The sequence below is a fragment of the Haemaphysalis longicornis genome, unplaced genomic scaffold (genome assembly GCF_048455015.1).
Source record: "Haemaphysalis longicornis isolate Haplotype H1 unplaced genomic scaffold, Haemaphysalis longicornis Haplotype H1 scaffold_2, whole genome shotgun sequence".
Taxonomy (NCBI): Eukaryota; Metazoa; Arthropoda; class Arachnida; order Ixodida; family Ixodidae; genus Haemaphysalis; species Haemaphysalis longicornis.
Genome location: NW_027526295.1, coordinates 66,491,594 through 66,506,839, shown reverse-complemented (window position 1 = coordinate 66,506,839; position 15,246 = coordinate 66,491,594). Strand labels below are relative to the sequence as shown.

The 15,246-nt window shown below is 44.8% G+C and overlaps 1 protein-coding gene across 1 annotated transcript in view; it reads left to right on the top strand.

Annotated features, from left to right (window-relative positions):
* Positions 1-13,568, top strand: part of LOC144167161 (anoctamin-4-like) — a 46,615-nt gene extending 33,047 nt beyond the window's left edge. The window contains exons 15-18 of the mRNA XM_077696521.1: positions 6,075-6,127; positions 7,458-7,642; positions 11,806-11,911; positions 12,995-13,568. Coding sequence (XP_077552647.1) covers positions 6,075-6,127; positions 7,458-7,642; positions 11,806-11,911; positions 12,995-13,153 — 503 coding nt within the window. The 3' untranslated portion in view covers positions 13,154-13,568. The remainder of the gene's footprint in view (positions 1-6,074; positions 6,128-7,457; positions 7,643-11,805; positions 11,912-12,994) is intronic.
* Positions 13,569-15,246: the final 1,678 nt, after the last annotated feature.

The following is a 15,246-nucleotide window of genomic DNA, read 5'->3' as shown; positions in this document are numbered from 1 at the left end:
CTCGGCGGAGTTCTTGAAAGCAATCGAGCTAATGACATTTCAACAACGGATGAAAGCTTGTAGGGAATCGAGTGAGTATTCATGTGTAGTGGCTCTGCTTCAGTATTTACATAATATTTAGTCGAGCATCGGTGGTGGAATAAGAAGCAGATTGTAATTTCCCATCCCTGGCCCCCAAGTGTCCCTGCGAGGCCCAGATACCTGTGTGCCGCTTGGACAAGTCATCGTCTATGCGCCGATGTCGCCTTTCCCCACGACATACCCCTAGGTGTGAAGAATGGTGACGTGGTGTGCACGTGGTGCAGCGGTAGGAGCGCAGGTTCTTTCCGCCATGCAAAGTAGACCTAATGAGGCAGACCACAGCTAGTGATATCGCTATTTACCAATATTAGGAAAGGCAGAAGGAGGCTGATATATTTAGAATTAACACTTCTCCGACAGAGCACAAACACTACAAACTGAAACCCAAAGGTTAACGGTTAAGTAAGTACTCAGGAAAATAGAACTGTGCGGATACATTGGGAGTTCGTATCTTAACAAATATTTGCGTTATTTACAAAATTGAGGTTGCACGGGAAATTATTGGCCACTCAGCAATTAAGCAAAGAAGGGAATAAAATAAAAGGTTTTCTACGTTTGAAATAGGTAAATCTTTGCACGAAATATTTGCTACACTCCACATGCAGCAATGAAAGACTGTGGCAGAGTGCATAGGATGCCTCCTTTGTTTGTGGTGACCAGTCTGTCGGAAATCCAAGACATTCTGGCAAGACACAATTTTTTTGTAGTTTTGGTAGTTGTTTTTATTGTGGGCTTACCTTGATTTGTGGTTGTTTTGCTGTGAAAGTTTTTATGAGGCTGTTGAGAATTTAAGGTTTTGTAGTTTAGATTATATTTTCTATGATGCGCGTCAACATGTGCTGCGGCTAGGACCAGCGTATGGTGAAAATGTCCACCCCGGTGAACGATCTTCTTTTGCCGTAACATGCTTTATGAAACACTTTCGGTGGCTATAGATCTTCAAATCAGGCGTGTGTCCTCATTTAACCTTGTTGTGGTGTTGTGTTGCTTCCGGGTTTTACTTACACACGTGGCTATTTTGTCTGTATTTGGTAGAGCTGTGCAAATATAGGAATACCTGGCAGCGCACAATCGCAGCTTGTATGTCTCAATTTCAGCCAGAGTGGTAACCAGAAAGAAAGGAGGTATCCTATGCACTCTGCCGCCGTCTTTCATTGCTGCGTGTTGATTGTAGCAAACAGTTCATGCAAATATTAACTTCTGGAAACCACGAAAACCTTTCATTTTATTGCCTTCTTTGTTTATTTGCTGAGTGGGCAACAATCTCACGTGCCACCCCAAGTTTGATAATAAAGCAAATATTTGTTAAAAAGGATGATGATTATTCCTGCCTCCTCGTTTCAAACAGAAGCGTACGCGTAGAGGCGCACAAACGAGTCAGATTCAACGAAGAGTGCGCGAGCAATGGGTTTAGCATTATTAGTTGCCTTCGTGCATTTCGAACAGCGTCACAGGTGACGCTTACTGCACTAAATAGAACTTTAGATGTGGCGTTCAAAGTTACAATTTGTGTACAGGACTCAAGCAACTAGCACACAAGTTTGACACTTAATTCTGTGTGCTACAGAGCATCATAAATGAGAGCTCACAATCTGGAAGTCAGATCTTGTGTCCCAATGCAAGCGGAACCAGAGTACTACAGCAGTGTCTGCTAATAGTAGTGTAGTATACACATGAACTATAGTATGAACCCATAACTACAATAAAAACTACAAATTATTAAAGGGGCCGTGAAGGCAAAATCCAAGTTGGGTTCCAAGACAAAACACAAGTTGGGTTCATTGAAAGGACTGCATTGTCCCCATAACAGTGATGCCAAAGTTACCGCAAACTTCAATCAATTCTAGATATTAAAGACATGTGAATCAGTGGCGTCTTCTTAGCCTTGGCAACCGCCGCCCTTAACAATTTCTAAGACACATGACTCGACAATTGTAGCGGGGCCTCTAGTTCCAATTGATCGCCTCACTTTAAAGCTAGCGCAGTGATAACTGCTTTATTGCTTCCATTTGGCGTCCCTCTTGCCCATTGCATGTCACTGTAGCGCGAAGTTTGAAAATAGTTTACTACGTCTGGCGTTTTTTGGGGTTTAAAATTCGTCTTTCTTGGTTGGAAGGCAGCTGGGTAAGGTACTTAAGCCTAGTTTCTTTCAACGTAAACCAGGTTTTGTACCGTCTGTATTGCACCTTTGAGCAGTATAGTCTAGAAGAGTAGAGAAGCATGTCAGAGAGTAGTCGCAGTCGTGCTTGTAACCTGGGTGTTTTCTCACTGTTTCATACTCGTCCGAGCATGTTGGCAGTCTTTGGATTGGCCTAGTGCAGTGTTAAAATTTGCGAGTAGTGGATGACAATACCTATAAGCAGTGAAAATTCAGTTATTTTTACGGTTCTCTAGGCAAAACCGCAGAATGCGTGTTACTGATTATCTCCTCGTGCGGGTTGTATTTGCGAACGTCTAGAACGCATCTTTAGCCTGGTGCCATGAATATTCTTGTACCAGTGGGTAAACCCCAAAATATGAAGGCAATTTTTTTGCTATCAGCTTGGTAAATGTTAATGTTTCTTGCGCACGTCTTCTGCTCACAATTAATTAAAGATTGATATTACCAGTACCGAAAGCATGTCTAGGTAAAAGGACCTCTGAAAAGACTTAACACGATAAAACAACCTATGTGCTGCATATAGTAAATCTGGATGAACCCCACCGCGCCGTTTCGGTGCTATAATTTAACAAAATGCATTGAGAAATTCCAAGTAGAGCGCCTGAATTGTGCGAAAGTTTTAGACCAAGTTAGAAAGTGGGTAACGAATGCGAGCAAGGAAGTGAGCTAGCGAGTGAGCAGGTGCCTGCATCATAGTGCATCCACCACGAAGAGGACGCTGGGAAACGAGCGCTTCTGAGAACGCTTCATTGAAACGAAGCATTGCGACAGACAGTAGGCAGATACGGAGGAGTCTGTGCCGCACCCGACGAGGCTGATTTCGGTTGGTACTTGTGACTACGTGAGCGGAGTTATATTCGCAGGGCAATCCACGTTTCCATTACGTCCTCAGCGAATGGCTGGGGTAAAAGCTGCTTCTTGGAGAATTTTATCAAGCGTGTGCAGTCGCATCGTGAAGAAGTCCTGCAAGAGGCTTGCTCCGGGTGAGCACGGAGAAAGCCTTTGGTAGCCGACCATTCCTGTATTGAAGAGTCGACGGCGAAACAATACTGCACAGCGGCATTTTCTTAACGCTTTAAAATTCAAACAGACGACAAGCTCAAAAATGCGCTTTTCTATCAAAAATCTGGTCAGCTGCTAAACACCTTTGGAAAAATGCTTTTGAAATGGGTGAAAGTGTATTTGGAAGTGTTGGGACATCTTGTGTGAATAATGCGGATAACGCCATCCTATGGGAGAAAATTACAAGAGTAGAACGTAACCGGCCTCATGTGAGAGAATGTTAATTTCTGGATAAATCGTTGCCTCTCTTGTATTTATTATTTGCTTGTCTGTTTTTTGTGATGAAAATAAATTGCGCCAGGCAGACAAAAAGTACAGCTTTTTAAGACAAAAGCGTTTTATTTCTGGATACGCGAAGATTACACTCACTTCATATCCGTCACGGATGTGACGCCAGTAGAATGAAGCAAGTGGCCTGAAGGATGCACCTCTGCACACAGGGGCTTCTTGCCGGGAAGCAACCTTTAGTACTAAAGACTACGTTATTTTACTGTTGTTCGTTTTTGGGATATATTTTAACACGAAAGTGCCGGGATACACAAAGATTTTACTGACGTTAAATCCGACACGGAAATGACGCCAGTACGCCTTTGCCGAAGCGACACTGCCAGCAAGACGTGGCTCACCTAGCACACCCACAAGGCAGCTGTCGACCTGCAAATCATGCTCAGCTGCAGATTTCACTGCACATTTCACTTTCGTGTTTTACTGATTCCTATGACAGACGAATCAGAGTTTTTTTTAATCGGTAATCCCTGCTCTTAAGTACCCTTTTTCATGCCTGGTTTATTAAATGCGACGATCGAGCAAGCGGCACGTGCCACCAAACATGAATATGAGCAGTGTGCTTGTGGGATTGAGCCAAGCATGGATTGCCAATAGTGCGACAGTTTTATGGGACAATTGAGCGGCTGTGTTCAACTCTTGGTGCGTTTGTGCCATCACAAACGAAATGCTTAGTTTTACTGCTGTAGATATAGGTTGCGCACGTCGTTCCGTGAAATTACTTGTATTTATGTAAAAGTTGTGGTGCCTAAGACGTCGGAAGGTTAAAACTTTATTTTGCGTGCTTATTTTTGGAGCCTAGAACGTGCTTCGGTAATGCCTAAAAATCCGGCTTCTAGTAATGACCAACTGCCCGAACTTTCGGTCTCGCATATTTTGGGGTTGTATGATAAAGGAACCGTGCATAAAACTTAGAAAAATGTTTAAAGAAAATTAGCTAGGTTTGTGCCACAGAGGTAATAACGCACCGATCTTGCTGAAGACGCGCTACAGTACATGCACGACCTATTGTCGCTGGGTTAAAATTCTGTTTTCTGTTTAGAAAGACTGATCTCAATAAAATTCTGCATGTTACGTAATTTTCCCACAAGGATTGATGGTAAAAAAAACGTGTGCATATAAAGCAAGAAAATTGTGTAGTGATGTTGGTGCAAATTCTTTAAATTGGAACTATTGAACGAATAATTAACGCAAACTAAATTTCTCCGCCGAATTTAATGAAGAATTTGTAGTAATTTATACCCAATATTTGTGAGGGGCGTTTTTTCCCATTAGCCGTTTTATGCTAATATGCAAGTGGCACTTGTCACCACTGCGCTGTAAAACAAATTCAATTGCTACATTTTTAGCACCCATTCCTTATCATCACTGTATTTTCTCAATCACGATAACCCTTCATCTACACTTGCAGTTTTTCTGCCTATGTGGTCTCGGATGTACAAAGGGAAACCTTCGCCTAGCTCCTCCTACGCTGTACACATGTAAACAGACTAGTAACCTTAAAGATAATAAGCGTAGAGATCGTTCTGGTTCATGCAATCCACTGCGCCCCTATAGCATTCAATGGTATTTAAATATTTAAAATTATTCTGGCTAGGTAATTAACTGCGTAGCGTATGTTAAAAGGCTCCTCCATAAGTTTAGCTGTTGCAAAAAAAGAACAGAAATTCGGGTCTCGGCTTCCTTCGCCTACCAATGGAATCATCTAAAGACGATAAAAGCCATATGCAACCCCTGCCAGTAACCCCCCGTCTTCTCCCCTAAAACATCTGACGATGTTCGTTTGCCCTCTCCCTCCTCCAATGATGAATGTAAATTGCTCTTGAAAATTGGATTCAGTTTTTTCATGGTCGCACTGCTCGCGTGCCCTTGTAGCCTTTTCTTTCTATTGTTCCTACAACTTCTCTAGTAGACATATTTCTTGTGTTCCGTATGTTTATATTGCCCCTAATTGACTGCTTTTTGCGCGTTTTTTTTAATAAGAAGTTAAGCCTCGTATTGTGTAAACCGGTAAATGCTCGTTTTCATGTTTTTTTTTCTTCATTGGCAGAAATATTTTCTTACTTTGTTGAAACTGATAAGTACACAGTTTCAATGTTTTCCTTTCTCCATTATTCTGCCAGTTCAAATTAAAAGGACGCTGCCAGCGTTAGGTAGTCATGTTTTGACTCAGTTATGCCAAATGTTCAAATTTTTCGTAACAATCGTGACATATACGACGCATGGCACCAAAGTTACTACTTTGGAAAAATCTTTCCGGTATATAGTTCTCGATCAACCAATATTTCCACACTGTCGATCGGCTGAAGCGAGTGACAGACAGACATCATAGAATTTCCGCGGCAGGTGGCCGAAGAAAGGCCATCGCCTTTAGAAGTTTGCCCGGGTTACGGTACGTTGTGAAACAACCAAAACTTTGTTCCCGAACGGCAGCTTCCTTTGCGGTCTTTGTTCATAATTTTTTCTGCTTCTTTGTTTCTCGCAGGCGCTTGGCAAGCCATTCTTAGAGCCCTTGCCCGTTGTGCCGTGATTTGCAATGTAAGTGACTCGTGTATAGCACTTTGTTCGCGAGAACAATAGTGGAACACACGTTTACTACGTAATGCGTGACGTTTATCTGTCTGTAGCGGTCAGAAATGTGTGAGTGGACGCGATAGCTATTACAAGCACCCCATCACCCGACACCCCCATGAAATGACCTAAAACATTTTTATGAAAGACACTGTGCTCTTATGGCCGTAAATCTCTGTTGCGCCAATTTTCTGAAAGCACACTCGAAGAATCCCACGGCCCTAGCCACACGTGGTCGCTAACTGCATACATCGCGGGCCCAGCTAGGCGACGTTAGCTGAAACTATTCGTTGGAATAACCTTTAAACTGAATATCTGGAACCCCTAAATAAACCATCCAGGCCCTGTTGTTTCGCCAGAGACGGAATATTTAATGCAAATCCGTAAAGGGATCCTTAAGGTAACACTGCAGAATAAACGCAGCAATAGAAAAATTCTATTTTTTTAGCAACGCTGCTGACCGGAGCTTGCCTGTACCATTTTAATCGATTTGCCGTTGTCATTTACGCACTCAGAACCGAGGAGTGCCGTACTTAAGGAGTGCCATACCGTTACTCCTGTCACCAATATAGGAGGCGATTAATGAACCCGGCTTCTTTCACTAGAATCCATGTCGAAGGCTAGGGCATGAAGTACAGGAAGCAATGCGCGCTAGCCTCGTGCTTTCAACAGCTATCACCGAAACGCGCTAGCATTCTACCTTTTGTAACCACTGTTTATGCATGCAGTTTTTGTAACAGCACCTTAACAATGAGACCGCAGCACCTTGCACATTACGTAATGTAACAAGGAAGATATCAGTCCATGTAATGAAAAGCAGGGAGATTATCAAGTGGCGTAGAATGTCAATCACATTTACATGAGGGCATATTGAGGCGGCCTCTATATGTACAAAGTCCGTTCGCTCCAAGCAGTATATAATAGCAGTATCACGAAAATTCCCCCGAAATTCTCAACTCTCAGTTACAGCGGCACTCCACTCTCAAAAATGCCGTTAAGAACACGGGGAACTCCAGAATATACATGCAACAGAAGATTACTAAGGCATTGCTTTCAACATGGTACATTGAAATGCCATTTTGTTAAAGCAATACTGAGAAAAAAAGGGCATACCTCCATTTCAGTCTCAGCACCGATCACAGATCACACCTGCAAGATCTTGCGCCAAACAGACAGATGCACTGATGCAGAAAGCGCCTGCCTCTATAACACTGCCCGCACTTTGAGTCCTTGCAGTGCGCTCACGAGCGCTAAAGCGTAGAACCAAGCGCACATTTTTGTTGGCCGCCAACCGCAGGCGTTCATGATCGCCTTCACGAGCGAGTTCATCCCGCGGCTGGTGTACAGTCTTCGCCACAGCAAGGACCTCAGCCTCAGCGGCTTCGTCAATTTCACGCTGTCCAAATTCGACGTCGATGACTACGACGAAGACGCGAGGCCCGACAATACCACCCTGGAAGGCACCATGGTGCGCGAGTGCCGGTGGGTTGCATCACTTTACTGCAAGTGTATTCGGGGCTATTCGCGCAGGAAAGTATAGTGTTCTTGAGGAGCGAAAGATGTAACGCCTGCTACTTGTCGTCGTCGTCGGTAGCTAAAGGTATATCAGGCGGCAGGGCTTCTATGTGCACAAGAGAAAAACCGGTTCATTCCGAGTTGGCTTTTCTATTGCGATGGTGCGATCCCACTCAGCGGCGCTGAAGTCACTGGAACTTGGAAACTTCCAAAGTGAGCGTGTGGCGCCCGGGCAACATTGCGCTGTTGTTGCCAGACCAAGTCCGGCGCTGCGGGCGTGTTGCCTCCGGCATCGCATAGAAACCGCCGCTCTCACTTGCGAGAACTGTTCTCGGGTGGCGGATTAGCCCCATCTTGTCTGGTATCAAGGAATGCTGACAGTTTACGAATCAAGAGGCAGGTTGCAAAGCAGCACTACTTTTTGTTGCACAGTAACAACATTCACACCTCACGCAAGCAGCACATTTTCACTATCGCTGCAGAGGAGAGTGCTATGCATCTATTAAAATCTTACGAACTATTTCGTTTACAGAGTTTTGAAAAATTGCAGGCATTGCTTAGTTGAACATTGTGTTTATCACAAGCCACCTATTTTTTACAAGAACTGCAAAAGGTCGTCATAGTGCTTACCTTTTGAGTTACATAAGTTAAAACATTAAATAGCATGCGGTCTGTTTTTACAAACTTTGAATGCAAGACATCTTAGCAACACTTCGGTTCTGTCGCTTACATTAAATATAAATTACAGAAGTGTGCAACGAACCATATAAAAAACAAAGTCGGAAAATGTCATGCCCAACAAAGGCAACTTTGATAATCAGTAAACACTGGTGACAATGTAGTCTCCGAAACTGCAGGTTAATGAATAGATGTGTAACTGGGGATGGAAAATTAAACCACTTTCCCTTTTTGACAAACAACAATTAAAAGTCTTCTGAAGGTAATACTTTTCCACCCTGCTCAAGTTCGCAAACGTATCTATTCAGGAGAAAAATTTGCTCTTTAGATAAAATAATGATATGAGCGGCGCTTGGCATATCAATCTCCGCTAGCGATTGAAAAAAGTGTTTCTCGCGATACCTTCTACATCTGCAGCCCAAAGCACAACCCCATGCAGTTCTGTATTGCTGTACATTGAACCCTACCGCGCAATAAAAAAAATCCCGCAAGAAAAGGTCTATGCGATCGCAGTAATGCACAATCACTGCCGGCGCTTGCGGGGGTAACCAAGCGGTTGGAACGAACGTAATCGCCACGCCTCACATGACCGAGAGGGGCCAATGAATAAGGCGGGTTGGTGCTGCGGCGCAGTGAAAAGACAGACGGCACGTTACCGTGCCTTGTCGTGCGAAGCTACACACAATTTGTCCCTAAATATTTCCCTGTCCCTCAATGGCCCCCCAACCAGTCTCTCATATCATTGGGCAATATCCTCATAATTGATTCCCCCTTATCTGTTCTGAAGAGCACTTGGAGGCAGCGAAAGGCAGCTCTGATTTTCAAGTCCAGCGAGTACTTGCTGAACTAACAGCTCAGGTCTCCGGCGCCCTCCCAGCGCTTGTCACCACTACTCGTTAATCGAACTGACGCTCCAATTAAGTTTATTTTCTTTCCAAGTTTCAGTGACTTTAACCGCTATTGCTGGCCGCGTGCCTCCCAAGCGAGAAGCTGGGTTCAGTGTTCGTAGGGAACGATCACGTCGCTCTCAAAGGCGCTTTATCGCAGCGTTGCTTCCTGATTAGTTTTGTGAATAACTTATTTACCCCCACTAATCCCCCAGCTAAACCATGTATTGCCTCTTAAGTAGGTAACATCCATGCGCTATAAACTACCTAGCGAGGTATGCATGTAGGCTTATAAAAACCCAGTGCACTATGGCGTGGATTCGCGTGGAGAAGGATGAATCTGAGAGCAGAGTAAGGCAGCCTGCCGCAGGAATCTTAACTCGGGGAAAACTATTCGCAAAGACCCTAAAATATAGTTGAGTTTGTAAACGAGGTATCATAAGCTGCACAAAAGTCAAGGCAAAAAGAGAAGTGGCTTCTCTCCAAATCCAACCATCCTACACCTGGCCCCGCAAGAGACTGCTACCAGATTATCAACCGATGGCCAGAAAGAGGCCCCATGTTACGCTCCTACGTAAAGGGCTGTCGTGGTCACACATGAAAGGGGGGGGGGGGGTTGTAATGGAGAAATAAACCTTCGCTTCGAAAGCTTCTATCATGTTTTCCACATACTTCGAAGGTAGAAGGTTCAAGGTAATGCGTAATAACGCCATGGGGACAGAAAATGAGGTGTGTTGAACGATGGCACAGACTCGGTACCACAGTAAAACAACCGGAGCAGGGCGGCTAATTGAGCTTAGATATCGCGGGAGCCAGCGCGAACACACGCGCACACAGAAGAGCGATGAAGGAAACAAGACGAGCGCTGACTATCAACTCATCTCTTTACTTAGAATGTACTATCATGTGTTCACCAAGATTCTCTTTACACGAGTCCGATCAAGCCAATGACACGCAACCAATACCAAACCGTGAAACCGAAATAACTTTGCACCATTTACAACTCGACACAGGCGACATCTTCTTACGAATAAAGACCTAATGAGCAATATTGCTTCTGGTACAGGGTAATATATATATTTTTTGGCAGACGTATTCGCTGCAACAATTATCGATATATAACACGCTTCTCCCATTTGTCTCTTTATCGACACGTCCGTATGTTATCTGCGACCTGCTCAGTCCTACTCTAGGCTGCTGGGCATACTCTCCCAAATTTTACGGGTGCCGAAAACACGTCACATACACCGATACGTGCCACCACCTTTTTTTAGCCTGTGCGTCGTTCTATTCACGTAGGTCAACACTAGAACATTTCCGCACTTAACTCTCGGGGGTCCTGCTTGAACTGCGCATTCCTCCTTTTTTAGCGAGCTTGCCAGTTTTTTACAGCAGAGCTGTTGTAATGGCCGTAATGTGTGCCGCGTAAAGTCCATTCTATATGGTGCGTCTTTCGCCTGCGAATTTGGTGGAACGAACATTCGGACTTGCGAAGTTCGCAACGCCTAGAAATATCGTCTACATGGCCTGCGTACGTCGCGATTTTCGCAATTCAGAGGCGCATTGTTTGAAGACCGAATTAAGTCTGCCATGAGCGAAGCTTGTTGTGATTTAAAAAAAACTGTTTATTGTACTTTCTGAGGAAGTTGTTTTACTGGACGTCCGGACTTCCCCGAAAAGGGTGCCGAAAGTTTGCTGTGCTAGCGTATACGTTTATAGATGGCGTACGTGTTAAACATCGTGGCGGCACGTCTCGGTCCAGATGGAGTGCTTTCGGCCGCCGTTATGAGGCAGCCTGTGCCCAGCAGTCTAAAGAAATGCTGGACAGGCTTGCGCAAAAAAAAAAAAAAAAAAAGAGGGGGACGTGCGAAGATATGCATTAGGCATCCTTTGCTCCATGCTGCTAAAGTGTTGTGCATAAAATACCTGTATCATGCGGTAAGGTGGGCATTGGCGAGACAGGGCGCTGTTGAATTATTTCACTGATGAAAATGTGTCGGCCAAATGTCTGTTTCGCTGCACGAGAAAGATTAGTTTTTTTACGATTTCCGTTGTGATTAGATGTTGCCGGTGTGGAGTTGTAACAATAGTGCAATGTTATTCTGGTTTTGCGGTTCGGTAGTGGTTGTGTCATTGGCTAGATTGAAAACGTGTTGACCTGAGTATTTGCGTATATAAGGTAGTCTGTTTTATAAGGTAGTCTGTTTTCAATAAAGATATCAGTTGACAGTGAGCGCTCGCCCTGCTCGTTCCCGTCGCCTTCTCTTGTCCCTGTTTTTTTGCGCTGTTTTCCACACAAGTACAAGTAGCTTTGCGGTGGCGAGCCCTCGTTTGAGCAAGTACCGTGATAAGTACAGTAGTTGTTACCACTAAATTACGAATATACTTGCTTCTGCATTATGTACGAGACTTGCTACGGGAGTTCATGCAGATTTTCTTTGTTGTGTCAGCAGCGACATTCTGAGGCCTTTCTTTATTGCATTAGAAAAACAAAGACAGGGTATGTAACGCTACGAACGCAGCCATTATTTTTCATACATTTCCGATCGTATGGTGAATTTGCAGATACTTGGGATTTCGCGAGGCGCCAAACACGGACAACGAGTACCAGCTGTCCAGCGTCTTCTGGGTGATCACCACAGCTCAGCTGTGCTTCGTCGTCGTGTTTGAGGTGCGCAACACGCCACGTCCACTGCTTTGCGGGCAGCAGATGAGCGAACTCCACATGTGGTGCAAAGAAATTCTGGCTAAAAGACGCCAGCACCAGCTGGCAATGCTTGACGTTACCAGCAGTACGCTAACGGGCCCAGGGTTGAAAACCGTTCCTCACTAATGCATCGTTTGAGATGGCGGCGTGGTGGTACAGACACGTCGAAGACCAGTGTGTAGGTCTCGGAAAGAGCGCGAGAAAATACGTCAAGTAAAGACAGACGCACAAGAAAAACATTAAAAATGCTTACTGGCGTTTCAGGAAAAGACTTCCTTCCCTCAAAGTGAAAGGAAGTCCTCTTCCTGGAACGTCAAAAAACCTATTTTTGGTAATGTTTTTCTCGTGTGTTTGTATATATATATATATATATGTATATACAGGGTGTCCCAGCTATCATGCACCAAGATTTAAAAAAATATCAATGGCGTTACGCGAACAAAACCTAGTGCGTAATGCTTGCAGTACTGTGGAGAAGCGGATAGTAATTTTTTCGTTAATAATGCTTAACTAATTAATTGTAATTAATTATCTAACTCGATAAGTACTGTTCTAATCACTGAAGTGTCAATGAGGCGCTTGTAGGTACCCACGAGGGGCATCTAACTGCGGTATTTTCAGCGACGAACTAATTGCGTACTCATTTATTCTGACTGATAAAGAAAACCCGCGAAATATGAAAAATACCACGTGACGGCGCTTCCGCGCGCATTGTAAAGTAGCGTCCCCAAATAAGCTGATTGAAAGCAACTGCTTCGCCTGTCACCCGCCTGAAGAGACAGCGCATCACCTTGATAATGGCATGCATGGAAAGAGCAACCGCAGCAAGATTCGCGGGGTGCGTGTGCAGATAAGACACAAACTCGGTCGCGATTCATTCTTTCTTTCTTTTGTCTATTTCATTCTGGCTAACTGAGAGTCAGCCTGTTTGAGGGCATTGCTTTACGGTGCGCGCTAATGCGCGCGGAGGCGCCGTCACGTGGCCTTTCTCTATCAGCCGGCGTGCCCTGCATGATCGGAATGTTCCGTTTCTTGTCTCTTCTGCAGCACGTGGTATTCTTCATTACCAGCGTGGTCGCAGGGATGATTCCGCCCATGCCCAAGTCGGTCGCTCAGCGCATGAAACGAGAGCAAATCGTCGTGCAGAACTTGATCGCCAAGCTTCAAGACCAGAACTATGAAGCCCAATCTATATTGCATGGATAGCGTGATCGTAGAGCATTCGCCAGTTTTACGGGATTTCTGAACATTTTATCGCGCCACTCCTTCCTTTACTTTTGTATGCTATAGGTATGAGACCGTACGATGATTTCGTTAGGTAACTTATTGAAAATACGTTGTTTATTTTTGCGCTAAGAATATGATTAGCTCGTGTCACTCATATTAAAGGGCGGGCACGTGCAAGCAATGCTATAGAAATCCTTGTGGATAGTTTTCCCCAAAAGTGTGATAAAAGCTTTGTATATTTGGAATGATGCGCGCGTGTGGGTGCTGCATAGTGTGGTGACTGCAACTGCAGTGTGTTCTTCAGAGGTGTTAAGGGGTGCAGCTGTAGGATGCCAGTGTGGTGCTCCTTTTATTACTTTAGATTCTTTGCATTTAATGGTTTTCTGCAGAAAACCTGAGGAGAAATTGAAAGTAAAACTTGTGGAAGATGTGGCTCCTGAATTTTGCCTGAATTATTGGCACCACTAAACTGCAATGTTGCCACTACTCCTGCGGGCAAACTCGAGGTGATCATACGGGCGCGTGAGATAATCGAAGTACGGTACAGTTTAGTCTTGAAAACACGGTGCGCACGACAAGCGTACGAGCGCCCACACTGAGGCTTGGACAAAAGGGGGCAAGTAATGTTAGGCTGAAGGGAAGATGCCTCGAATGGTGACCATAGGAGCCTTTGTCGAGGTTCAGTAGGTTGGCTGCACGTCTGTCTACAGGCAGGAAGCTCCTGTACACGGTTGGTTAATAATTGCCTACTCTTATCTCCATGCTACACAGAGTCGTCGAAACTTGCGTACAAAGTTGACCGAGCGCCTAAAATGGTCCCAGCGATATGCGAACTTTTGGCAACTACCTTATTAATTAAAAAAAACTACACCTGTCGATCCTAATTTGTTCGTCAATGCGAAGCCTATGAACATACTACCAACCCACTGACGCGGAATTCATATTGCCCCTTGGTCCGCACTGATGTCGACCTTACACCTACACGTGAAATATTATTTGTCCTGCCCTAAAACTTCCCTGCTTCTTGATTGTGGAATCCCTGCTAAAATTCAAAATTCAAAACTAACTCAAAAGCAGCTCGAAAATTTACAGTAAATCTTCACTGAGCACTAAACTATTCACAAAGCGGAATTTTGGAAGTAGACGTACTAAATGAAACAGACTGAGACCTGCTTGAATGCCTGCGTGAGCAGGATGTACGAGCAGACCGATGGATCACGATCTGCAGAGATGAAAAAGAATCTCCAACCAAGCCCGGAATACATTGCACTGTAGGAGATGACCCGAGTATATCACCGGAGACTTAATTTGTTGGCAGATTTGGGCCTATCTTCAACACCACTCCCCAGCCTTAACTGCCTGTGGCATTGGTGCTGCTCTAACACACGGCAGCACAGCTAACATGAGGGAAATATTCACAACCATTCTACCGCACGGGCAAGTGTACGGCTCCAGAATTGAAGTTCCTAAATAACACTGTCAACACCCGCCTCCCTCCGAGACTTGTGATTTTTTTTATATCCATACCCACAAACATACGAAGGGCTTACAACCTTCGCTTCTGAAAGGTACGTTGACGAAGGCCGCTGGGGGGCGTAGCGACGTGAAGTTCCGGTGGTGACCTGGTACAGCTACGCTGACCTGGACCCGCCCGCACCACACAGTCTGCCGGGGGCAGCCCAGAACGTCTGTGCACTGTTCAGAGGACGGCATGGTGGCAGAATGTCTCCTGAGAGCAGTCCTGCACTTCTTATTCCTGCTCCACTGCCCTCTAAGAACAAGTTGCCTATGACTGAAGAAGGTGCTGGGTCTGCTTTCACTAATACCACGCCGCGGCAGCCACCAGGGGAAGGCGGAGAAAGACGATTAGCTCTTCCAGGCGTTTCAAAGTTATCTTTCGAGAACTGTCTTGGTGTATAAAGTATTTTCAAATGCTATCATGTCCAGCTCTCGAATAACTAAACGAAAGTACGCTCTTTTTTGTAGCAGTATTTTCAAATACAAGCTGCCGACATACAAGCTACCGACAGCAACCACTACCACTAGCACCAACATCTTTAGTGAAGTATATT